This window comes from Salvelinus namaycush, chromosome 4, assembly GCF_016432855.1.
Source record: "Salvelinus namaycush isolate Seneca chromosome 4, SaNama_1.0, whole genome shotgun sequence".
NCBI classification, from domain to species: domain Eukaryota; kingdom Metazoa; phylum Chordata; class Actinopteri; order Salmoniformes; family Salmonidae; genus Salvelinus; species Salvelinus namaycush.
This window is the reverse complement of record NC_052310.1, coordinates 35,490,389-35,517,235: the sequence shown is the minus strand read 5'-3', so window position 1 is coordinate 35,517,235 and position 26,847 is coordinate 35,490,389. Positions and strand designations below refer to the sequence as shown.

Below are 26,847 nucleotides of genomic sequence, written 5' to 3'. Positions count from 1 at the left end.
ACTGCTGGAAACGCATTCCAGGTGAAGCTGGTTAAGAGAATGCCAAGAGTTTGCAAATCTGTCAAGGCAAAAGGTGGCTACTTTGAAGAATCTAAAATACGTTTTGATTTGTTTAACACTGTTTTGGTTACTACATGATTACGACATGTATGTTATTTCATAGTTTTGATGTCTTCACTATTATTCTACAATGTAGAAAAAATAATAAAGAAAAACCCTTGAATGAGTAGGTGTGTCCAAACTTTTGACTGGTACTGTAGGTTCTCACAGTGTGAATAGTCAGTTAAAGCTGGAATCTTTAATGGTGAAACTGCCACGTCCGTTTGCGATATTACAATAACATCGTTTTTTCTCTCGCTCTGACGTCATTGCACGTGTGATAGAACAGCAGCATATGTACTGCACTTTCTTACAACAATGCGGGATGCTCCCCAGCTCTGCTTCATCAAACAATAACAACAGCCATGGGGCAGCAGTGGCGCTTTTCCCCTTACTGCGCATTACATCTTTAAACCAATAATTGTTAATTCTGTTAATAGGTGTTAATTTCAGATGTAACCAGACCTGTGGTCAAATACTATCATTTCAAATACTTCAGCTGTGTTTGATTGAGCTTGCTTTGTGAAATGGAACCAATAGAAAAATTGCCAAAGTGCAAAACCTGCCTACTTGGCACTCCATGCAGACTAAAGCAAATGCTTAAAGTATTTGAAAGAGTACAACTAGTATTTGAACTCATGTCTGTGCTGGTCACAGTTGGCTGCTGAGGTCAAGGAGGGTCATAATACAGACCTGAAACAAAGCACAATGTACCTGTCACCCCACAGGTAAGTGTTATTTATTTTAGCTTGAGAGGAAGCTTTTTCGTCTATTACAAACTTTATGACTTCAGACAACACTAAAATGTACACCAGCCCACCGTGACCATTGCAGACATTAGTTCAAATAGAATTTGCACTTTTTCAGATGCTTTAAGCGTTTGACTCAGACTGCCTGGAGTGCCAGGTGGGCGACGTTTGCATTTCTGAATGTTTTATTGGTAACATTTCAACAAGCAAGCTAAATCAAGCACAGCTAAAGTTTTTAAATTACAATATTTGAACACCTGTCTTGTCCTGTGTGATGTAAACTTCCCAACATTGTCACATGTTTCTGTTTGGTTCTGTACCTATGATAGATGACATGAGCTGTAATTCCACCCCATATTAAAGGTGATGCTCAGCTCAGGACAGGTACCATGCAATATGATGATTGAGGGGAGCCCTATTGTCTACACAGAGCTGTTTGGGAGTCGTGTTTTTGAAAGGCGTTTAACCTCTGTTCTATTCTGTCTTTAAAGAGGAACTATATTTAGGCAATATCTTCATAGTAGCCCACTAAACTCAGTAATCCCTCTGTCATTAAGAGAAGTGGGAAGACAGGATGTTAGGGAAAAAATGTAGATGAGGAGAAAGTGAATAACAAGAGAGAAGACACGATCAGACATATAAAAAAAGTTATGGAATATAATTAGGGGAGGTCGGCTAGGCAGAGAGTGGTGATGGATAGAGGGGTGGAGGGAGAAGACATGGTAGCTAATTCGAGAAGTATTTATTTCTTCCGTGGGAAAGAGGGATTTTATTCTACCCAATTGTTCAAGTAGAAAGGACAAGATAAAAAAGGGCCGGTCCGATGGATGTTCCGCTAAATCAATTATCCCATCCACTCAACACTTCAAAAGATGATTTGAACCAAAGCTTACTCTAGCTATCAACTCAGTAATTCTTACTAGACAATAGACAGACTCCCCGATCCCACTCACATTTCAGTCACTGAATGTTTTAAGACTCCCGAGCATTGCTTCTCAATGTATTTGAAATGTATTCATTGTTGACATTTTCATACCAAAAAAGTGGTAGTGTCAGTGTTACAGCGTCACATTATTCTGTGTAGTTGAGAGGTACTGTAACAGCCTGTTCTCTTTTCAGTACATCCTGTCTGTCGACAGAGCCAACCTCAACAAAGAACTGTTGTCAGGTAGGAGAATAAATCCTTATTCCCATAACGCCTGAGGGGTATACTTCTATTGAAGAAAGATCTACTCTGGGTTTTCTAAAGCTAGCCAGCTTCAGTTAGATTTACATTCCAGTTTAGGTGTCATTCATACTACAACAGTGGCTATTGCTTGTCCGCCTGACGCTAACTCTAGCAGGCTTGGAACTGCGCCTGGATGTCGCACATACCTAGTCGAACGCCAGACTCTTCATTGAGGCAATGCTGAAACATCAATCTATGGGCGAGTCAGTGCCACATTTGTAATTTGTGCCGAAATCAAAATGAAAGAAAAGTTAGCTTCCAAATTCAGCAGGCTATGGTTTTAAATAGGCTTGTTGAAGTGCGTCTTTATTGTATTACTTATTGTTAACGCCGTCTTTGATGTGCTTATGAATGCACAAGCACCTTTTTTCCCCACTCCTATCGATAAAATAATGATATTAAGTTATTCACAAGTTTTATGTGCGTGAAGTTTCAAATGCATTATGTCATTACTAAATGTGTAATGTGAAATATATTTTTAACATTATAATTTTTTAACACACAACAAAACGTGATTAATAAAATATTTTATCAGTCATCGTCTTCAAATGAAGGGGATGATGACGCAATCTTTGCGAGACGGAGGAATCTGATTTCATTGGTCTAAGTTAGCATGTTGGTGCTGAAGGATTCGTTGCCATAGAAATTTACCTGGCTAAAAGGTGAGCCATTTTCGTGGTACCGGTTATCCAGAGTTGAACTCAGTTAACCGAAAGTTACCTCGCTAACTAAGTATAGGGCTCTGGAGAGCACATCAGATTCTCAATATTGTATGTGCTTATTGAAATGCAGTATGCTTATCCACTCATCTTGAATGGCAAATAGGTTAATCTTGTATTATCTACCTGATGTCAATCTGCCATTTCTACAATAAAATAATATGGATTATTAAGATGATATGAATAGTTTCTCTCGCCTGATTACCGACAACGATGAGATGGCCTATAGGGAGGAGGTCAGAGAACTGGCAGTGTGGTGCCAGGACAACAACCTCTCCCTCAATGTGAGCAAGACAAAGGAGCTGAGAGTGGAATACAGGAAAAGGCGGGCCAAACAGTCCCCCATTAACATCGACGGGGCTGTAGTGGAGCGGGTCGAGAGTTTCAAGTTCCTTGGTGTCCACATCACCAACGAACTATCATGGTCCAAACATACCAAGACAGTCGTGAAGAGGGCATGACAAAACCTTTTTTCCCCCTCAGGAGACTGAAACGTTTTGGCATGGGGCCCCAGATCCTCAAAAGGTTCTACAGCTGCACCATCGAAAGCATCCTGACCGGTGGCATCACCGCCTGGTATGGCAACTGATCGTAAAGCACTACAGAGGGTAGTGCGTACGGCCCAGTACATCACTGAGGCCAAGCTTCCTGCCATCCAGGACCTATATAATAGGCGGTGTCAGAGGAAAACCCCAGTCACCCAATTTTTAGACTGTTTTCTCTGCTACCACACGGTAACCGGAGCGCCAAGTCTAGGATCAAAAGGCTCCTCAACAGCTTCTACCCCCAATTCATAAAAACTGCTACCGGACAATTTACATTGACCCCCCCCCCACCTTCATGTACAGATGACCTCAACTAGCCTGTACCCCTGCACACTGACTCGGTACAGGTGCCCCCTATATATAGCCTCGTTATTGTTATTCTTATTGTGTTACTTTTTATTATTACTTTTTCATTTTAGTCTACTTGGTAAATAATTTCTTCTTCTTGAACTGCACTGTTGGTTAAATAAGTAATCATTTCACGGTAAAGTATACACTTGTATTTGGCGCATGTGGCAAATAAAGTTTGATTTGATGTGCTTGTTAAAAGTACTGTCTTAAAACCATCTGTAAAGTTTAAGGTTAAATAGAGACGTGTCTCTTTCTTTCCACTTAACCACTGACATTTAAAAAATAATTTTAATACAATCTATAATATATAGATTTCCCCTGGGTTTAACATATTTTCATGGTTCACATTAAAGTGCATGAAGACTTAGACATTAAATGCTGTACAATTTAAATACTTTCCTCCAATCCCTCCTTTCCCCCAAAAACATGTAAATATTGGACTATAAATTGTGCCTTCCTGTGCTAAAATGTTTATTCTATTCTACTGAGCCATTTACTTTGTTTGTATTCTTATATTGGAATATTTCTTATTGGAATATTTCTTATTGTTGTTGCATTGTCGAGAACGAACAGGCAAGTAAGAATTTAGTTCAAATTTTATTTGTCACATACACATGGTAACAGATGTTAATGCAAGTGTAGCGAAAGGCTTGTGCTTCTAGTTCCGACCATGCAGTAATATCTAACAAGTAATCTAACCTAACAATTTCACAACAACTACCTTATACACATACATTTTTCATTATTAAAGTGGCTAGAGATTAGACAGTATGTTGGCAGCAGCCACTCAATGTTAGTGATGGCTGTTTAACAGTCTGATGGCCTTGAGATAGAAGCTGTTTTTCAGTCTCTCGGTCCCCGCTTTGATGCACCTGTACTGACCTCGCCTTCTGGATGATAGCGGGGTGAACAGGCAGTGGCTCGGGTGGTTGTTGCCCTTGATGATCTTTTTGGCCTTTCTGTGACATCGGGTGGTGTAGGTGTCCTGGAGGGCAGGTAGTTTGCCCCCAGTGAAGCGTTGTGCAGACCTCACTACCCTCTGGAGAGCCTTACGGTTATGGGCGGAACGGTTGCCGTACCAGGCGGTGATACAGCCCGACAGGATGCTCTCGATTGTGCATCTGTAATTGTTTGTGAGTGATTTTGGTGACAAGCCAAATTTTCAGCCTCCTGAGGTTGAACAGGCGCTGCTGCACCTTCTTCACCACGCTGTCTGTGTGGGTGGACCATTTCAGCTTGTCCATGATGTGTACGCCGAGGAACTTAAAACTTTCCACCTTCTCCACTACTGTCCCGTCGATGTGGATAGGGGGCTGCTCCCTCTGCTGTTTCCTGAAGTCCACGATCATCTCCTTTTGTTTTGTTGACGTTGAGTGTGAGGTTATTTTCCTGACACCACACTCCGAGGGCCCTCACCTCCTCCCTGTAGGCCGTCTCGTCGTTGTTGGTAATCAAGCCTATCACTGTAGTGTCGTCTGCAAACTTGATGATTGAGTTGGAGGCGTGCATGGCCACGCAGTCATGGGTGAAAAGGGAGTACAGGAGAGGGCTGAGAACGCACCCTTGTGGGGCCCCAGTGTTGAGGATCAGCGGGGTGGAGATGTTGTTACCTACCCTCACCACCTGAGGGGCGGCCCGTCAGGAAGTCCAGGACCCAGTTGCACAGGGCGGGGTCGAGACCCAGGGTTATTGACGAGTTTGGAGGGTACTATGGTGTTAAATGCTGAGCTGTAGTCGATGAACAGCATTCTTACATAGGTTTTCCTCTTGTCCAGATGGGTTAGGGCAGTGTGCAGTGTGATTGCGATTGCGTCGTCTGTGGACCTATTGGGTCGGTAAGCAAATTGGAGTCGGTCTAGGGTGTCAGGTAGGGTGGAGGTGATATGGGCCTTGACTAGTCTCTCAAAGCACTTCATGATGACGGAAGTTAGTGCTACGGGGCGGTAGTCATTTAGCTCAGTTACCTTCGCTTTCTTGGGAACAGGAACAATGGTGGCCCTCTTGAAGCATGTGGGAACAGCAGTCTGGGATAAGGATTGATTGAATATGTCCGTAAACACACCAGCCAGCTGGTCTGCGCATGCTCTGAGGACACGGCTGGGGATACCGTCTGGGCCGGCAGCCTTGCGAGGGTTAACATGTTTAAATGTTTTACTCATGTTGGCTGCAGTGAAGGAGAGTCCGCAGATTTTGGTAGCGGGCCGTGTCAGTGGCACTGTGTTGTCCTCAAAGCGAGCAAAGAAGTTGTTTAATTTGTCTGGGAGCAAGACATCGTCGTCCGCGATGGGGCTGGATTTCCTTTTGTAGTCCGTGATTGACTGTAGACTCTGCCACATACCTCTCATGTCTGAGCCGTTGAATTGCGACTCTACTTTGTCTCTATACTGATGCTTAGCCTGGTTGATTGCCTTATGGAGGGAATAGCTACACTGTTTGTATTCGGTCATGTTTCCGGTCACCTTGCCCTGATTAAAAGCAGTGGTTCGCGCTTTCAGTTTTGCGCGAATGCTGCCATCAATCCACGGTGTTGGACGGTGCATACCACGTGTATCCTGTACATACAACCAATAAAACTTGAAATGTAAGGTATTTTCTGGGGCCTAAAAACATGTTAAATGAAGCTCCACAGCCTTGGGGTAGAGAAAATAGGTTAGTGAGAGCATGATTTGTCTGACTAATGAGACACATAGGGGTTTCTCTTATGGGTTTTCTAATAGTCCATATCAGGGATGGGCAACTGGCAGCATCCCTCCTTTTGAAGGCCCTCTGATCAGTCTGGGTCTGAACTTACTGTTGCCAGTTGGAATAGTAGAATACACAAGGTGCAATTTAGAAATTTGGTTGTGAATCAGCAGTTTTTCTCTTGTTATGTCAGTCACTGATAGTCGGTCAATTAGCCCATGTCGGCATACATTTTTTAGATAGCTGGTCGCTAAACTAATTTAGCAATCTAAACTTGTTATCGTAGTCGATGGCGGCCCCAGTAGATTTTTTTGGTCAGTCTCACTCAAATATCATATTAAAAACTGCAAACATTTCTCTCCACACTATTGCAAAATGTGTAGAATTGCATGAAATCTGTTATAAAATTGTGAAATCTTCTCTCCGCCCCGTTGCAAAATGTGTAGAATTGCACGGAATTAACAAAAAATGGTCCCCCAACCCCCCTAAGAACAGCCCTTAGCCATAGTATATTGGCCATATACCACATCCCCTCGTGCCTTGTTGCTTAAATGTAGTCGATCCTTGCCCCCCCCCCTTTTTTGTAAGGTTTTGCCCAATGTTTACTGTGTCATGTAAGTCTTTTTTTGTAATGCGTTGTTCTGTAACTGCAGCGGCAGAGACGTATTCAACCTTAAAGCTGAACTTCGCCCACAAACTACTCAACTGGAGCACTGAAACAGGGGCGATGACCTTTCTCAGGTAAATAGTTAGTAATCACACGGACGGACACACACACACTCACTCACATTCTCTCTATATATATATATCTCTCTCTCTCTTTATAAAGTGCTCTCTAAAGTTGCCTTGTTCTTGTTTTATTGTTTTTGGTTGGACTCTGTGTGTTCCTGCATTTAATTGCATGTGGCCTAGTGTGTGTGTCCAACACCATATGTGTCATAGGGTCATAATATACGTGTTTCTTTTAAGCCTCCATGCATTACTTTTTTATTGGTCTGTAATTGGGTGGCCTTGAGGTAATTGTGTCATACAATTTACAACCAAATTAGCAGTAAAACCTCCCTACCGCTGTGAGAATTAGCACTGTCACACAGTGAATTATTAATTTAGGGCTTATTCACAAACATTCTAGCTATTTAAAATGAATCATAAACGGACAACTTTATTGACATTGAAGTTTTTAAATTATCACATTTAATTCAATGATGTTGATGTTGTGTCTTAGGGCTGATGGTGCAAAGGAGGAGATCCTGGCAGACTTGATTGTGGGGTGTGATGGAGCATTCTCTGCCATTCGGAAACAGTTCCTCCGTCAGAGCCGTTTCAACTTCAGTCAGACCTACATCCCCCATGGGTACCTGGAGCTCACCATGCCCCCCATCAATGGAGAGGTTGGTCCTCTGATGCTCAGAACATGGCACAGGATCAGATCAGGGGCCATATTCAAAGACAGTCTTGGAGTAGCAGTGCTAGGATCAGTTTCGCCTTTTAGATAATAATGAATAAAATTATATGGACAGAGGGGACCTGATCCTCGATCAGAATTCCTACTCTAAGACATTTTTTGAATGCAGCCCATGTTTCAAATAGTTTTAAATGTTCTTTCAAATACTTAAGCTACGCTTCAATGAGCTTTCCTGGTGCAATGGAACCAATGCTATATTCCCATCCGCCACACCAGTCAGGCTCAATCAAACACGGCAAGTATTTGAAATAAAATACTATTTGAACCTAAATCTGAACTGATACGTTTTTATAGTTCATTGTATCAACAGGAAAAATTCTCTGCACACTACCAGTCAGATGTACATTTATTTTAATAACTTATCTTATCTGTCAGTCAACCTTCATCAGAGAATGTTCATTGTATCAGCATAGTATTGCATAGGGTATCAGGTGTCATCTCGTTTGTTGATCAACTTTTGGTCAATGCAATGCTACTGTGTCTGTTGTATATAATGTGTTTACCTTCTTTATACTGTTATAATGCCGTCATTTCTTTTACTTTGCTCCCAGTTTGCCATGAAGCCTAATTATCTGCACATATGGCCACGCAACACATTCATGATGATTGCTCTGCCCAACCTGGTGAGTATAAATAGAACACTGTGTTTGTTTACCCTCGTCTAATATCTATCCTCTCAGCTTCATTATCATGTGCTGAACTTGATAATAGAAGGTAGGTAAGTTTAAACATGTTGGAGAGGTGCTTTTGTGAAGTGAATACAGTATAAGAAAATGGCTCTAAAGAGATATAGTGCTTTTTATTAGTCTTGCCCCATCGCTGCAACTCCCCTACGGACTCGGGAGAGGCGAAGGTCGAGAGCAATGCGTCTTCCCGAAACACGACACTGCTTCTTGACACACTGCTCGCTTAACCCAGAATCCAGCCGCACAGAAGTCGCTAGAGTGCGATGACACAAGGACACCCCGGCCGAACCTAACCCGGACGACGCTGGGCTAATTGTACGTCGCCTCGTGGGTCTCCCGGTTGCGGCCGGCTGCGACACAGCCCGGGATCGAACCCGGATCTGTAGTGACGCCTTAGACCGCTGCGCCACTCGGGAGGCCTCATGCGGCTTTTTATTTAACCCCCTTACAAACAGGCCCATTTTAACAACATTCTTGCCTGCATGTGCCGTGCGCATTATACCGTGCGCATGCCAGCATACCGGTGACGAGTGGTAATACTGGTGTGCAGATGTGGGTGGGCGTATATTTTAATAAATCCATTGAATATAAATCCATTATTTCATTTAAGCCTTTCAAAGTCCTAACATCACTGAGCCTCTCACCTTAAACAACCTTCTTTCCTGTATTTTATTGTTTTACTTGCCATTGTAGTGGTGCGCGCACTAAACAGTGGTACAGACGGTGCGTCACACACTACAAGATTCTTCACTTGGACATGAGGATTCTCGATACCACGCTGTCTCAAGGAAACAATGATGTGATTATATTTAACGTAGCTACAATGAGCTGTGGCTCAAAGCAGCCTCTTAAATGTTTTCAGTCAGACATTCACGCTTGCCATACAAGAGTTAAAATATAGCCACCATTTTGAATTGAATAACGTTGCTTGTGAACTTCAGAGCTGTAATGATTTAACACTATGTCTTTGGCTTTGGTTAAAGGCAAGTATGGCTCCTGCTCGAGATTCTACACATTCTGGGTGATGTGAAACAACGTCATCTCACTGGCTTCTTCCTGGCGAGCTCTCATTGGCTATTGCTGATAACCATTCTCAAAACTTGTTGTTGCACATCTCACACTACAAGAGCATTGCAGATTTTGTGCAGATTTGGAGCATTGCAGACATGTTTGAAAATATCGGGACGTCTGCGACTGCTCAAAGATTAGCTCGCCAGCCCTCAGATTGCATCTCTGACCCGCTCACATTAAATGAGCGTCTGTGACGGCCGGGTACTCCGAGTAGGCAACGACATGGGAATTTTTTTCTACGATCTCAAAAGCTTGTCTGGGACAGCAAAATCGAGGCCAAAATCATTGTGTACACCCGGCTTTTGGCAGGTCCTAATAAACATTATAAGACTAATAAAATGTATTTTCAGAACAGTAGAATTGTATATTGTTAGTTTAATTATGTTACGTCCAAATGAATGGACGTAACACTATTTTGTTCATTAAACAGACAAGACACACCTACCCGATCGTAGTCAACACACATATATTTTGTGGTGAGAATATCATGAAATATAACAGAATAAAATAGAAATCATATTTTTTCCCACACAACTTGTGTCATGGAAATGTGTGGAAGCGCTGTGTCATGGAAATGTGTGGAAGCGCTGTGTCATGGAAATGTGTGGAAGCGCTGTGTCATGGAAATGTGTGGAACCGAGTCCAAGCCTCATCTCTTTCTAACCCACTCCTGTTTGTTAGGGAGCAGGTGTAGGGTCTTACATTGAGAGTGTCTTCGTCATGATTCCAAAAGAAAATAACAGCAATCCTATTTTCAAAAGCATGTGGATCTTGTGTTCATTTTTCACAACCTCTTTTGAGCCTGAGGTTGTGAAAAATGAACACAAGATCCACATAAACTCCACATAACTCCAAAGAGTTGCCTATATGCAATCAAGCAAAATAAGAGGCCTACACTTGATTTGGGCTACATTATGGAATGCTAAATGTTTCTGATCAGTGACAGATGAGCAAATGAATAGATGAGCTATACCACCTCCACTTATTTGACCAGTCGGAAACCAGTTAACCAAATAGCCTATGCAGACGGAGGTTCAGTGAATCAAAATCACATTGATTTGAGACAAGTCAGTGAAGTCACAGGCTTTTTTTTTTGTGGTCGGGAGTAGGCCTAGGCTACGAAGCGTTGTGAAGAGCAAAACTTGACAAGATGATCATGAGCAGCACTCACCTCAACTTAGCTAACATGTCCACAGCCTAATTCAAATCAAACCAGCATAGCCTAACCAATGTCCAAATGGGGATTCAGTGAAATCTGACATTCATTGATTTATCAAGACGAGTCCCCACGCTTGTTGCAAAGCAGCATGATGGCGCTGTCCCAATCAAAACAGTGCTGAAATGTTCATCTAGTTGACCAGGCTATTGCTTAAAATCTATTCCAATAATTGGATGACTTTGGTAGTTTCAGTAAGTTACAATTTAATTTGTGCCTTCAATTGCATTAGCCTACTCTATTCCAATATTTGAATCACTCAGTAATATTTATTCCCACAGTAATTCTTTATGGATCCAGTTGTGGTTAAGAAAACAGTGCATACTTAGTGGTGGGCTATGCAAAGAGATGGGAGAAGTGACATGCCTCGCAAAGTTTAGAACTGACAGGAGGATGGTTAACTGGCCTGCCTAGCAACCATCAAGAGTTTAAGAGTGTAGTGGTGCCAATGACGCCTTAGCATTCTGGCTCCATTTACCAAAATTATTACAAGGTCATTAGGCGGAGATACGGCTTTGATACCGGCAATACCTTTCAGATATAAGGAAAAGGACGAAAAAGTTAGCGGTATGGTGAAGTTGAATGGAAAATGCCCTAGTATGAAAGGGATAATATAGATCTAATGTAAAGGACAATATGGACTCATTAGAAAATGTCAAAATAGTGTAATTTAAACATTGCGGTTAAATGTCACCTGAGCTGCTATATTCGTTATACAGTATGTCACTTTAATTACATATTTATATGTCACATTGCAAAACTCGCTAATCACCTGCAGGAGGTCACAGTGTAAACAGGGATATTTGACCTTTGACCTCTGAACATAGTTCTCCTGGTCCAGATCTAGACATTCACTTTATCTAAAATAAACTTTTTAGCCACTAAACTTTTTCACCAACATCTTCACTTCTCAAATACCCTGGGTCCCACAGGTCGAGCCCTACTTTTTAACAGAGGTGAACGCTCCCACAAAATGTCAGCAAAGCATTTATAGCAGATAGGCAGTTATCCCACCTCTCAGCCTCCACCACTGCTACTATTAATACCATTATTAAAGTTCTGGCCTATTCAGCGAAAGTGGAACAGCTGTTCTGTTTGAGTGTGGCCAGGTTAATGCACCTAATTCAAGGGTACATTAGCACTGTCACTCAGTACAGCTCAAGGGTACATTCACACTGTCACTCAGTACAGCTCAAGGGTGCATTGGGAGGATGGTGAAAAATGCATTGCATTGCAAAACTGGCCAAGGTAGCGACACTCCTAGGCCTCCTAGGATAGGCTGGCCTGCTAACACACCCACCATCCCCATCTCGCTGCGCCACATCCATCAGTGCATGTCAAGCATCCATTTGTTAGGCTTACTGCGTTAATCTCCATACTGTTTGTTCTCAGGACAAGACTTTCACCTGCACACTCTTCATGCCGTTTGACGAGTTTGAAAATGTCACCACGGGCGACCAGGTCACTGAGTTCTTCCAGAAATACTTTCCCGACGCCATCCCACTAATAGGAGCGTAAGTGACTTCCCCTCCCCGTATCCCTCCATCTATCCTTCCTTCCATCCCTTTATCCCTCCGGCCCACTTACATTTTTTTATTGCATCAGGGCAGGTCAAACCCACATCCATCATCTCGAGGGTGAAGTTACTGACCCACCATTACATAGCCTGGAGAGCTGAGTTTTTTTATTGAGCTGAACAGCATGTTGCAGCTGAGGTGTGTAACTCGTATAGGTCTTTTCAGGGTTGACTTGACTTGAAAGGCAGCAGGAGAAACAGCTTAATTGCTGTTTGGTTTTAGATCCCCCCCCCCCCCCCCCCCCCACCCACTGTCTAAATCCACAGTTAAATGATGTAATTTCTTTTGAAATAAAGAATGTAACACCTACAATATAACACAACTAGCTGATGTGTTTGTTTATTAATCCTAGCTGCCCTCCTCTGCCAATGCAAGGCCCGGAGAGTATGACCATATTCTTCTCTCATTAGATACAATGGTTGAAAAGAGAGAATGGATAAGGTCCTGCTGTGTAGCTGTATAAGAAATCAGCATGTAGCATACACTATGCATATCAATGTCATAGCGGTCATTGTGTGTCTCTCTGCGACCCTCTTTCACAGGGATGCTCTTAAGAGGGATTATTTCCGTCTACCAGCCCAGGCCATGGTGTCCGTGAAGTGCTCTCCATATCACCTTAGTGATAAGTGTGTCCTTATGGGGGATGCAGCCCACGCTGTGGTGCCTTTCTATGGACAGGGGATGAACGCAGTAAGTCGAAGTATTTGTAGTATATACAGAGGGGAACAGCAAGAGGGGCAGGAGGATGGAAGATATGAGACCTGTGCGGTCCTGTGTGGCTCAGTTACGAGCATGGCGCTAGCAAGGTCATAGGGCCAAGGTCATAGGGCCAAGGTCATAGTTTCACTGTGTCTCTTCTTACATACAGTTCCTTCAGAAAGTAAAAACAGAAAGTATTCACACCCCTTTGCTTTTTTCAAAATGTTTGTGTTATAGCCTAAATTTAAAATTAATTTGCCTCCCGGGTGGCGCAGTGGTCTAAGGCACTGCATCGCAGTGCTAGCTGTGCCACCAGAGACTCTGGGTTCGAGCCCAGGCTCTATCGCAGCCGGCCGCGACCGGGAGGTCCATGGGGCGACGCACAATTGGCCTAGCGTCATCCGGGTTAGGGAGGGTTTGGCCGGTAGGGATATCCTTGTCTCATCGTGCACTAGCGACTCCTGTGGCGGGCTGGGCGCAGTGTGCGCTGACCAGGTCGCTAGGTGTACGGTGTTTCCTCCGACACATTGGTGTGGCTGGCTTCCGTGTTGGATGCGCGCTGTGTTAAGAAGCAGTGCGGCTTGGTTGGGTTGTGTTTCGGAGGACGCATGGCTCTCGACCTTCGTCTCTCCCGCGCCCGTACAGGAGTTGTAGCGATGAGACAAGACAGTAACTACTAACAATTGGATACCACGAAATTGGGGAGAAAAAGGGGGCTAAAAATGTTTTATAATTAAAAATTTTTTTTAATTCAATTCTTTCTTTTTTGTCACTGGCTTACACACAATACCCCATAATGTCAAACTGGAAGTATGTTTTTATTTATCTATTAAAAATGAAAAGCTGAAATGTCTTGAGTCAATAAGTATTCAACTCCTTTGTTATGGCAACCCTAAATAAGTTCAGGAGTAAAAATCTGCTTAACAAGTCACATAATAAGTTGCACTCTGTGTGCAATAATATTGTTTAACATGATTTTTTAATGACTGCCTCATCTCTGTACCCCACACATGCAATTATCTGTAAGGTCCCTCAGCTGAGCAGTGAATTTCAAACCAATATTCAACCACATAAATTGCAAAGAAGGGAACCTATTGGTAGATGGGTAAAAAAGCAGACATTCAATGTCCCTTTGGGCATGGTGAAGTTATTAATGACACTTTGGATGGTGTATCAATACACCCAGTCACTATAAAGATACAGGCGTCCTTCCTGGCTCAGTTGCCGGAGAGGAAGGAAACCACTCAGGGATATATATGTAAATGAGATATGTCTGTATTTAATTTTCAATACTTTTGCAAAAATTTCTAAAAACATATGTTATTATGGGGTATTGTGTGTAGATGGGTGAGAAAAAGAATCGATTTTGAATTCAGGCTGTAACAGAATGAAATGTGGAAAAAGTCATGGATACTTTTTGAATGCACTGTACATACACTATAAATGTATTGCACTCACTGTACTGTAAGTTCCTCTGGATAAAAGTCTCTGCTAAGTGGTATAAGTAAGTAGCCTTGCTTGAGCCTTGGCTTGTGCGAGGCGGAATGGCTGATAGGAGCATGGGGTGCCTGTTTCTGTAGCGAGTACACCCCCTGGACAGGACACACATTATTATTCTTATTATAAAATATGACACCTTGATTTAATGTCATTTCCAAAATATTGTTGATTCAATGTCATTTGAAACAAATAGTTAACTAAGCTTATTTCCAGGGCTTTGAAGACTGCCTTGTTTTCAACGAAATCATGGACCAGCTCAACGAAGACTTCAGTGAGTGAACACACTGCACATTACAGACGGCACAGCAAATGTACTTTGACAGCCAGAGGACCAAAGCATTCAAATCCATTTCCCCTGACGTCAAAGTACTTCTACAACAACCAGCTAAATGAGTGTGTTTTGTTGGTGGAGCTGAATATACATGTTTCATTTCATGTACCTGCGTGTGTCTGTGGATGTTGGGAAAATATATAATCTACTTTATATATTCTATTCTATTCATTCTGGTTCTTACAGGTGCTGTTCTGCCTGAGTACACTAGAGTCCGAGTCCCAGACGACCATGCCATCGCAGACCTGGCCATGTACAACTACGTCGAAGTAATTGAGTACCCATTTAGCTTAGTACAAGATCCATTACCAGAGTCTTATTCATCAGGGCATGCAACGGAAAACGTTTTCAAACATTTTGCAACAGAAACGGAAATGATCATTTCTTATTGGGCAAGTCCAAGTAGTTACTCCCTGTTTCAGTATGTTTTCTACGGTTTGGTGCCTAATGAATACAACCCAGTTTTGCCAGGCACAGTACAACTACAGTGATCAAACTATACAAATCAAATGTTATTTGCCACATGCGCCGAATACAACAGGTGTAGGTAGACCTTACTGTGAAATGCTTACTTACAAGCCCTTAACCAACAATGCCGTTTTAATGAGGCTATGTACAGGGGGTACCAGTACTGAGCCAATGTGTTGGGGTGCAGGTTAGTCAAGGTAATTTGTACATGTAGGTAGGGGTAATGTGACTATGCATAGATAGTAAACAGCGAGTAGCATCAGTGTATAAACAAAGGGGGGTTGTCAATGCAAATAGTCCGGGTGGCCATTTGATTAATTGTTCAGCAGTCTTATGGCTTGGGGTAGAAGCTGTTAAGGAGCCTTTTGGACCTAGACTTGGTGCTCCGGTACCGCTTGCCGTGCGGTAGCAGAGATAACCGTCTATGACTTGGGTGACTGGAGTCTTTGACTATTTTTTGGGGTCTTCCTCTGACACCGCCTAGTATATAGGTCCTGGATGGCAGGAAACTTGGCCCCTGTGATGTACTGGACCGTACGCACTACCCTCTGTAGCATACAAGGTGGTGATGCAACCTGTCAGGATACTCTCGATGGTGCAGCTGTAGAACTTGTTGAGGATCTTTGGAGCCATGTCAAATCTTTTCCCTCCTGGGGGGGAAAAGGCGTTGTCGCGACCTGTTCACGACTTTCTTGGTGTGTTTGGACCATGATAGTTTGTTGGTGATGTGGACACCAAAACTCTCAACCCGCTCCACTACAGCCCCGTCGATGTGAATAGGGGCGTGTTCGGCCCTCCTTTTCCTGTAGTCCACGATCATCTCCTTTGTCTTGCTCACGTTGAGGGAGAGGTTGTTTTCCTGGCACCACATAGCCTATAGGGAGGAAGTCAGAGAACTGGCAATCTCATTGTTGTCGGTGATCAGGCCTACCACCGTTGTGTCGTCAGCAAACTTAATGATGGTGTTGGAGTCGTGCTTGGCCAAGCAGTCGTGGGTGAACAGGGAGTACAGGAGGGGACTAAGCATGCACCCCTGAGCACGCACGCCTGATTTCAGCGAACACTGGATCTGGAGAACTATATGATGAAAAAGCTCCCTTTAGATAATGTAGCCATGGTGTCAACCATTTTAATCAATGAAAGAGATAATGTGAGCTGAACATCATATCTGTGTAACGTAATAGGTTATCTACTTAGCTTGGCCTCTGTCTGCATCAATCAATAGCTTAACGGCCATTCTCATCGATTCAACATCACTTCTCAATGACGGCTTTTACAGTGTTTGATTTAATAGATGGATTCATCTGTATAATCTCCAACGTTTAGTGATGCCACACTGAATGAATTAGTGTCACCAAGAAGACAAGATAACACTAAGACCGAAACCAAAGGTTCTCTGAATCCCATGTTTTGCAGCCTCAATTGGTGCCAATTATCGCCGTCTAATTAGCATCAAGGATTACCGTCATTTAATTTTTCATAGCTCCTGTCTTCCAAGATGTTCAGAGAGACTATCCACAGGCACGGCAGAGGGGTGTACAAACATTTCCCTCTGCTTGGGCAGAGGTTGGGGAGATTGAGTTGATTGAGTCCGGAGTAATTGACAGCAGGCAAGCTGCCAAATGTTCCATCACATGCTGACAGGAAGCAGGCTCTCACTAAATGTCCATCCTTTAATTCATCCCTCTGTGCACAAAGACGGTAATTGGTCTTAAGTGTTACCCTCCCCTTGTATACTGCCACATTAGCCGTGTAGCCATTCTTCCCCGAGATTGCATGTGACACACACAGCCGCAGCACCTTGGCAAGACTCCATTAGAATCATAAGAACACCTGATTACAGAGCTAAATTTAGCCTTCGCTCTATAGATTTACTTGAGAAAATTGGCACCCAATGCCCTTTTAATGAGCTTGTTTGTTCATGGCGTTTGTGGAGGTGAAGTGTTAAAAAGGGCAGGTAATGCATGTCAAAGTGGTGGGTATATGGTCATTTGGAAAATGACATGTATTACAGGAGAAATAATGGGTTTTTCAGTATGATGAGTACATGTAATGAATTGGATTCATCTCGAGCACAGATGGATCCATTTGCTGACAGATGTATTTTGTATCTTTTTAGATGCGGTCACATGTCAATTCCAAATGGTTCCTGTTCCGAAAATACGTAGACAATTTCCTCCACATTATCATGCCAAGGACAATAATCCCCTTATATACCATGGCAAGTTTTTTCGTAATTCATTTCACTCCAATTGATAGTACATTTTTAATACGATTTTAAGTTTGCATTACTGTGAAGGATTCTTAAAGTCTATTTCTGTGTGTTTCTGTATTTGTTTCTATTAATGTCTCGGTGTTTCACCATTCCCTTTTCCCAGGTTACATTTACTAGGACAAGGTACCACGAGGCAGTAAAACGCTGGCACTGGCAAGACAAAGTAAGACATGACATTGTACATTCTTCATTGTACAAGGGTCTTTGAGTGCATGCATTTAGAGATTTCTTTGTGTGCCCTTTCTGACATTTTGAAACTGCATGCAATTCATTAACCTACAGTACTACTGCTTTTTCAAAAATCCTTTCAAAAGCAAGGTCAGAAAAGGGGAATTGATTCTAACCAGAGTGACACAGCGTTTTTCTTGTTGCAACCAAAAAGAAGATGTAGTTCCCTGTCTGACAAAGAGATGTTGGTATGGTGGGTGGCCATGATGATTTGTAGGGGTTGAGGTTACTCGTCGAGCCTGTTGGCCCTGGCACTGCCTCAAATTGTCTGACCTGGCGTCTTTGATGACGTGTCATTTCTTTAATAAAGAGAATAACAAATGGATGTGAGGGGGGATGTCAAGGTTTCGTCAAAACATGACTCAAGTACAGACTGAAAGGCATGTGTCAGTGAATGGAGAGAGGCAAAGAAAGAGAAAATGGTGGCTATAGCCAACAGTCTTTGAGAATATCATGCACAGCACATCAATGTAACTTGCAAAAGGATGGAGGGATTTTTCAATGAATAGTGAAATCTATCTATTTTTTATTTCATATTGGCTTTTAGACAATAGCCATAGACAAAAGGTTTGGAGATTGTTTGGAAATGACATAGCCTAATATAGACAGAAGCATGTCTGTTCTGCGAAATATATTCCCAAGTAAATGTATCCTCAAATATTTTATTTAGTCTGTTACGCTGTGTGCACTGAACTGACATGCATGATTGTTGCTGACACTCCGATGTTCAGATGAAGGGAATTACGTAATCTATAATGTGCACCACCACAGTGCTCAACTCAAGACAGCGGTGTGTAGCCTACTGTAGCTGCTGGCAAAGTAACTTAAAGCCTATACTTTATCACTCAGGATGTAACTTTCCAGTGCCACTTTTTTTGCCATGTAATGTTATTATTATAACTAAATCATACAACCCCATAATAGAATAGTTTACCTATTTACCTAGATGGCTTGTTGTTGTGAGTTCTATGCGAGAGTAATATTCCTCTCAAGGAAGTTGGGAGGGCCATTTGAGGGAAGCATGTATTCTGACCAATGATGTACACTGAGTATACAAAACATTAAGAACACCTTCTCTTTACATGACATAGACTCACCAAGTGAATCCAGGTGATAGCTATGATCCTTTATTGATGTCACTTGTTAAATTCACGTTAAATAATAATTCACGTGTAGATAAAGCTGAGGAGACAGGTTAAAGAATAATTTTTAAGCCTTGTGCCATTCAGAGGGTGAATAGGCAAGACAAAAGATTTAAGTGCCTTTGAACATCGCACCGGGTTGTGTCAAGAACTGCAACGCTGCTGGGTTTTTCACGCTCAACAGTTTCCTGTGTGTATCAAGAATGGTCCACCACCCAAAGGACATCCAGCCAACTTGACACAACCGTGAGAAGCATTGGACTCAACATGGGCCAGCATCCCTGTGGAACACTTTTGACACGTTTAGAGTCCATACCCCGACTAATTGAGGCTGTTCTGAGGGCAAAAGAGCGGGGGTGCAACTCAATATTAGGAAGTTGTTCCTAATGTTTGGTATACTCAATGTATATAAACCATGGATTGTTGATGGTATGTATTGGCCATTGAGAGGCTTTCTACAGTATTTCAATTTCAATTAAAAGGACAAAATTACGTGTTTAAGTATTATATTGTTTTTGTAGTGACAGGGACAGTAACGTTAGTAATCTCATTATACTTTAAGGAAAATGTTTTAATATTTTTCATATATATATTTTTTTTTAGCTCACATAATATAGTTGAAACATATGCATTAAGGTGTGTCTAATATAATACATGTTGTAAAAACGAATGTAGACATTAATAAATGCATTTCTATAGCTTCCAAAATATATTTTACAACGGTGGGGGAGTGCCAAGATGGAGGCAAGGTGGCTTCAACACAGTGCCCCTATACTAGTCATCTAGTGTATATATAAATCATTGATTCTGACAGGCAGTCAATGCACAACAATTCTTAATACAATAACAGCAAAACACTCTTAATGCAAAAGCAGTTTTGGCAAATGTATTTTGAAAGCAGTTTTGACCTTAGTTTAAAAAGAGAGGGGGATCCCAGTTTTCCATTGCTACCACATTTATTTCTCTACTCCTTTTAATTGCGTGCCTGGCATTGTTTTTCAAATGCAGTTTTACATCCATTTTCAAGCATGGTTTACCTGCAGCTGCGCAACAGAGCTCTTAAAGGGGCAATGGCGTCTTAAAAGGGCAATGACAGCCTACTTTGTAATAGAAACCCATTTTTCCCACCAGTGAATAATAATTCATAATAATTTATATATTCACATTTTAAAATAATAATGATTAATAATAACAATCAGGATGTTGACTCCAATAGGGTAAATGCAGATGGACAAACCTCATGATTCAGCCTGTACATTTTATAGCCACTATGCTGCCTCAGTTGGGCTACATGTGATAATGCTTATTGCTAATAGTGTAACGGATGTGAAATGGCTAGCTAGTTAGCGGGTACGCGCTAGTAGCATTTCAATCAGTTACGTCACTTGCTCTGAAACCTAGAAGTAGGGTTGCACCTTGCTCTGCAAGGGCCGTGGCCTTTGTGGAGCGATGGGTAACGATGCTTCGTGGGCGACCGTTGTTGATGTGTGCAGAGGGTCCCTGGTTCGCGCCCGTGTCGGGGCGAGGGGACGACGTAAAGTTTTACTGTTACATTGATGCTGTTGACCCGGATCACTGGTTGCTGCGGAAAAGGAGGAGGTTGAAAGGGGGGTGAGTGTAACGGATGTGAAATGGCTAGCTAGTTAGCGGGTACGCGCTAGTAGCATTTCAATCAGTTACGTCACTTGCTCTGAAACCTAGAAGTAGGGTTGCAAGGGCCGCGGCTTTTGTGGAGCGATGGGTAACAACGCTTCGTGGGTGTCAGTTGTTGATGTATGCAGAGGGTCCCTGGTTCGCGCCCGAGGTCGGGGCGAGGGGACGTACTAAAGTTATACTGTTACAATAGCACATCTGATAATATAGACCATGCATAGGCTATATACAGTTGAAGTCTGAAGTTTACATACACTTAGGTTGGAGTCATTAAAACTTGTTTTTCAACCACTCCACAATTTCTTGTTAACAAACTATAGTTTTGGCAAGTCGTTTAGGACATCTACTTTGTGCATGACACAAGTCATTTTTCCAACAATTGTTTACAGACAGATTATTTCACTGATAATTCACTGTATCACAATTCCAGTGGGTCAGAAGTTTACATACACTAAGTTGACTGTGCCTTTAAACAGCTTGGAAAATTCCAGAAAATGATGTCATGGCTTTAGAAGTTTCTGATAGGCGAGTTGACATCATTTGAGTCAATTGGAGGTGTACCTGTGGATGTATTTCGAGGCCTACCTTCAAACTCAGTGCCTCTTTGCTTGACATCATGGGAAAATCAAAAGAAATCAGCCAAGACCTCAGAAAAAAATTGTAGACCTCCACAAGTCTGGTTCATCCTTGGGAGCAATTTCCAAACGCCTGACGGTACCACATTCATCTGTACAAACAATAGTACGCAAGTATAAACACCATGGGACCACGCAGCCCACATACCGCTCAGGAAGGAGACGCATTCTGTATCCTAGAGATGAATGTACTTTGGTGCGAAAAGTGCAAATCAATCCCAGAACAACAGCAAAGGACCTTGTGAAGATGCTGGAGAAAACAGGTACAAAAGTATCTATATCCACAGTAAAACGAGTACTATATTCACATAACCTGAAAGCCTGCTCAGGAAGGAAGAAGCCACTGCTCCAAAACCGCCATAAAAAAGTCAGACTACGGTTTGCAACTGCACATGGGGAGAAAGATCGTACTTTTTGGAAAAATGTCCTCTGGTTTGATGAAACAAAAATAGAACTGTTTGGCCATAATGACCATCGTTATGTTTGGAGGAAAAAGGCGGAGGCTTGCAAGCTGAAGAACACCATCCCAACCATGAAGCACGGCAGCATCATGTTGTGGGGGTGCTTTGCTGCAGTAGGGGCTGGTGCACTTCACAAAATAGATGGCATCATGAGGGAAGAAAATGATGTGGATATATTGAAGCAACATCTCAAGACATCAGTCAGGAAGTTAAAGCTTGGTCGCAAATGGGTCTTCCAAATGGACAATGACCCCACGTATACTTCCAAAGTTGTGGCAAAATGGCTTAAACACAACAAAGTCAAGGTATTGGAGTGGCCATCACAGAGCCCTGACCTCAATCCTATAGAAAATTTGTGGGCAGAACTGAAAAAGCGTGTGAGAGCAAGGAGGCCTACAAACCTTACTCAGTTACACCAGCTCTGTCAGGAGGAATGGGCCAAAATTCACCCAACTTATTGTGGGAAGCTTGTGGAAGGCTACCCGAAACATTTGTCCCAAGTTAAACAATTTAAAGGTAATGCTACCAAATACTCATTGAGTGTATGTAAACTTCTGACCCACTGGGAATGTGATGAAAGAAATAAAAGCTGAAATTAATCATTCTCTCTACTATTATTCTGACATTTCACATTCTTAAAATAAAGTGGTGATCCTAACTGACCTAAAACAGGGAATTTTTACTAGGATTAAATGTCAGGAATTGTGAAAAACTGAGTTCAAATGTATTTGGCCAAGGTGTATGTAAACTTCCGACTTCAACTGTATATGGTCCAATATGTTATTTGGCCCATTTCTGGAGGTGGACATTTTATTTTAGATGGTGTCAGCATAATTACATTTTCATACATTTTGCAATAGAATGTCCTCTTCAAAAGTCACCGAAACTGAGTTTCTCAGTCCTTCTACAGTCGTAGCCAAAAGTTTTGAGAATGACACAAATATACATTTTCACAAAGTCTGCTGCCTCAGCTTATATGAGGGCAATTTGCATATACTCCAGAATGTTATGAAGAGTTATCAGATGAATTTCAATTATTTGCAAAGTCCCTCTTTGCCATGCAAATGAACTGAATCCCCCAAAAACATTTCCACTGCATTTCAGCCCTGCCACAAAAGGACCAGCTGACATCATGTCATTGATTCTCTCGTTAACACAGTGTTTACGAGGACAAGGCTGGAGATCACTCTGTCATGCTGATTGAGTTCGAATAACAGACTGGAAGCTTCAAAAGGAGGGTGGTGCTTGGAATCATTGTTCTTCCTCAGTCAACCATGGCTACCTGCAAGGAAACACACGCTGTCATCATTGCTTTGCACAAAAAGGGTTTCACAGGCAAGGACATTGCCGCCAGTAAGATTACACCTAAATCAACCATTTATCGGATCATCAAGAACTTCAAGGAGAGCGGAAAGCTTGTTGTGAAGAAGGCTTCAGGGCGCCCAAGAAAGTCCAGCAAGCGCCAGGACCGTCTCCTAAAGTTGATTCAGCTGCGGGATCGGGACACCACCAGTACAGAGCTTGCTGAGGAATCGCAGCAGGCAGGTGTGAGTGCATCTGCACGCACAGTGAGGCGAAGACTTTTGGAGGATGGCCTGGTGTCAAGAAGGGCAGCAAAGAAGCCACTTCTCTCCAGGAAAAACATCAGGGACAGACTGATATTCTGCAAAGGGTACAGGGATTGGACTGCTGAGGACTGGGGTAAAGTCATTTTGTCTGATGAATCCCCTTTCCGATTGTTTGGGGCATCCGGGAAAAAGCTTGTCCGGAGAAGACAAGGTGAGCACTACCATCAGTCCTGTGTCATGCCAACAGTAAAGCATCCTGAGACCATTCATGTGTGGGGTTGTTTCTCTGCCAAGGGAGTGGGCTCATTCACAATTTTGCCTAAGAACACAGCCATGAATAAAGAATAGTACCAACACATCCTCCAAGAGCATCTTCTCCCAACCATCCAGGAACAGTTTGGTGACGAACAATGCCTTTTCCAGCATGTTGGAGCACCTTGCCATAAGGCAAAAGTGATAACTAAGTGGCTCGGGGAACAAAACATCGATATTTTGGGTCCATGGCCAGGAAACTCCCCAGACCTTAATCCCATTTAGAACTTGTGGTCAATCCTCAAGAGGCGGGTGGACAAACAAAAACCCACAAATTCTGACAAACTCCAAGCATTGATTATGCAAGAATGGGCTGCTATCAGTCAGGATGTGGCCCAGAAGTTAATTGACAGCATGCTAGGGCGGATTGCAGAGGTCTTGAAAAAGAAGGGTCAACACTGCAAAGATTGACTCTTTGCATCAACTTCATGTAATTGTCAATAAAAGCCTTTGACACTTATGAAATGCTTGTAATTATTCTTCAGTATTCCATAGTAACTTCTGACAAAAATATCTAAAGACACTGAAGCAGTAAACTTTGTGGAAATTAATATTTGTGTCATTCTCAAAACGTTTGGCCACGACTGTACTCAAGGGACTGGCATTGGTCAATCTCGCATTTTAATATATGTACAAAATTATCCTCTTTCCAAAAAAGCATGATTGTCATTAGGGGAGGTTAACTTGGCTATAGACAATCGATCTGAGACTTAAGTTTCAGTCATCAGATTTTTTTGTTGTTACTTCAACACATTTCTTGTTTATTCTCATAACATTTCGTTTCACTTTTCATTTCCTTTCACCTTGTGCTCATTTCTAGTGCTTTTAAAACTCAAATTATGCTATTTTGTTTTTCTGTAGCCCACATTTTCAATATTTAAATAGTCTTAACGATGGAGGATCATTCAATTTCCAATTTTTAAGAAACTTAATTTTTTTGTTCCCCTCAGGTGATCAACCAAGGCCTGTTATGTGTGGCAGCATCTGTTGTGGGGGGCTCCTACCTTCTCGTCAGATACCCCCCTAACATGCCAAACATCTCCATCGAGCAGCTGTGGACCAGGCTGCAGGCCCTCAAGAGTCCCTTCTGAGGTTTTGTGGGCTAATACCACTTCGTCCCAGATAGAGGGGAGAAAAGTGAGCTACAAACAACAGAGCTCAAACCCAACTGACCTCAAAACAGATGGAAAAATACAGTGTTCGTTCTGTGACCCAATTACCAATGTAATTGTTTCATAATGTACTTAATAAACATTTTATTGACTGTAATTGAAGGCCTGTGGGGCACATTTTGTGTTAATGTACAGGTAACTGGCAAAATAAAGGAAACACCAACATAGTGTTTTAACAGGGCGTTAGGCCACCGCGAGCCTCCAGAACAGCATCAATATGCCTTGGCATAATCTACAAGTGTCTGGAACACTATTGGAGGGATGCGACACCATTCTTCGACAAGAAATTGCATAATTTTGTGTTTTGTTGATGGTGGTGAAAAAACATTGTCTCCCAGAATCAATTGTTCAATTGGGTTGAGATCTAGTGACTAAAACACAAACACACACACTTTAAACCCCCTATGCTACTTTGATACCCCTCTTTCAAAGTTAATGAGATCTCTTCTTCTAACCATGGTAACCAAAATAATGGGCAACTGGGCATTTTTATACATAACCCTAAGCATAATGAGCTGTTAATTTTTTTATTAACTCAGTAACCACACCTGTGTGGAAGCACCTATTTTAAAAAATACTTTGTGTCCCTCATTTACTCAAGTGTTATTAATCATTATTAACCAACATCCAACTCGTGTCAGTCATGTTGCAGTAATTAAACATTCCAAATCATTTGTGGCATATTATTGTCCCAGTTCCATGTGAGGTCAACATGCCAGAAAATAACTTAAGGGGCTTTTTTTGAGGGTGTGTTGAATCAAACATAAATACAGTAAATAACGTTCTAATCTTCGAGGCCAGTACGTTAAAACCACAATATTTTTTTTTTGATTGAGGTTGCACCTGCAAGGATATGAGCAAAAATAAGTTACTCTGGTCTTAATGCTGTGCCATGATCACAATGTTACTGCTCAACAATGCAACTGTAGTAGTCATAGCTGCATGACCTGTGTTGACAACTAATGATTTATCATTAAAGTTATAAACATTGTTAACACAATTTGCCTTGATGTGGGTGTTATTGAATTAATGAATTTGCAGTTGCTTGTGGCGGAGTTATCGCTTGCGAAACCTGTATAATGAATGAATGAATTTGAGCTCTTTCACACTTGCTCACTTCTTAATCAAGGAGTCCTTCACACAGCATAACATGTTTTGAGTGAAAAAGGACACATCTAAGGCGCATACATTTATATGAAAAACGTTTTCTGTGGGAAAAACCAGACCTATAAATCTACTGTAAATGTCAAGCTCAAAGTGGTAGCTAATAGCTAGGCTGATGATTGGCTTGTTCTTACGACAGTCTCAGGTCACCACAGATGTACACATATGATGACATGGTGCCTATATAGAGCTGAATACGATCTTCTCCTCATCAACTCTACTCATAGGGGACGACTCAGGAGGCTTGTGAAGGGAGCTCCGTCTGCAACCTGGAGCCGCTGGAGTGTATTATCCCTGTAGCCCGTGGAACCAGTCTGATCTTGACCACAATCTCTTCCCTCTTTAATTACATTCATATTATTCTACGGGAATAATTCCACGAAATGTAATTTCACAGTGATTGCCCTTATCACGCTAGCGAGTGTGGTGACAATTAAATGAGGAAGATTTTTTTTTTTTAAACATCTCATCCGTGGCTTTCTTAAAATATGATCTCTTTATTGTAACTGGATGTGACAAAGGCTGAGAGAGTTTTGTGCAGAATGTGCTGCTGCAATATTGTAAGGCTTTCCCCGTCAGTCATTCAGCACTATTGTGCTGCCAACCAGGGAAATAATAATGATCAACATCACTTCCTCAGCCAATCACTGATCCATTAGCACTGCTAGCTTCCGGCATCACACAGGAGGTCCTGTTCAAAAACACTCAACTCAGCATGAGACTATGTCGAAGGCTGGCTGACACGATTACATAGGTGCTGTTGAAAATAACAGGGTACAAGTTAAGAGAAATACGTCACAAATTCACAGCTACATATTTTGTTTACCATAACTGATGGTAGAAAAAGCGTT

At 42.1% G+C, this 26,847-nt stretch overlaps 1 protein-coding gene across 2 annotated transcripts in view; it reads left to right on the top strand.

The window, feature by feature from the left end:
• Positions 1–25,832, top strand: part of LOC120046481 (kynurenine 3-monooxygenase-like) — a 33,595-nt gene extending 7,763 nt beyond the window's left edge. For both annotated transcript variants that reach the window (XM_038991753.1, XM_038991754.1), the window contains 11 exons: positions 1,968–2,016; positions 7,027–7,114; positions 7,599–7,764; positions 8,390–8,461; positions 12,204–12,325; positions 12,931–13,078; positions 14,801–14,858; positions 15,105–15,187; positions 17,506–17,607; positions 17,765–17,824; positions 24,611–25,832. In XM_038991753.1, the coding sequence (XP_038847681.1) occupies positions 1,968–2,016; positions 7,027–7,114; positions 7,599–7,764; positions 8,390–8,461; positions 12,204–12,325; positions 12,931–13,078; positions 14,801–14,858; positions 15,105–15,187; positions 17,506–17,607; positions 17,765–17,824; positions 24,611–24,751 (1,089 nt within the window). In that variant the 3' untranslated portion in view covers positions 24,752–25,832. The remainder of the gene's footprint in view (positions 1–1,967; positions 2,017–7,026; positions 7,115–7,598; positions 7,765–8,389; positions 8,462–12,203; positions 12,326–12,930; positions 13,079–14,800; positions 14,859–15,104; positions 15,188–17,505; positions 17,608–17,764; positions 17,825–24,610) is intronic.
• The last annotated feature ends 1,015 nt before the right edge of the window (positions 25,833–26,847 follow it).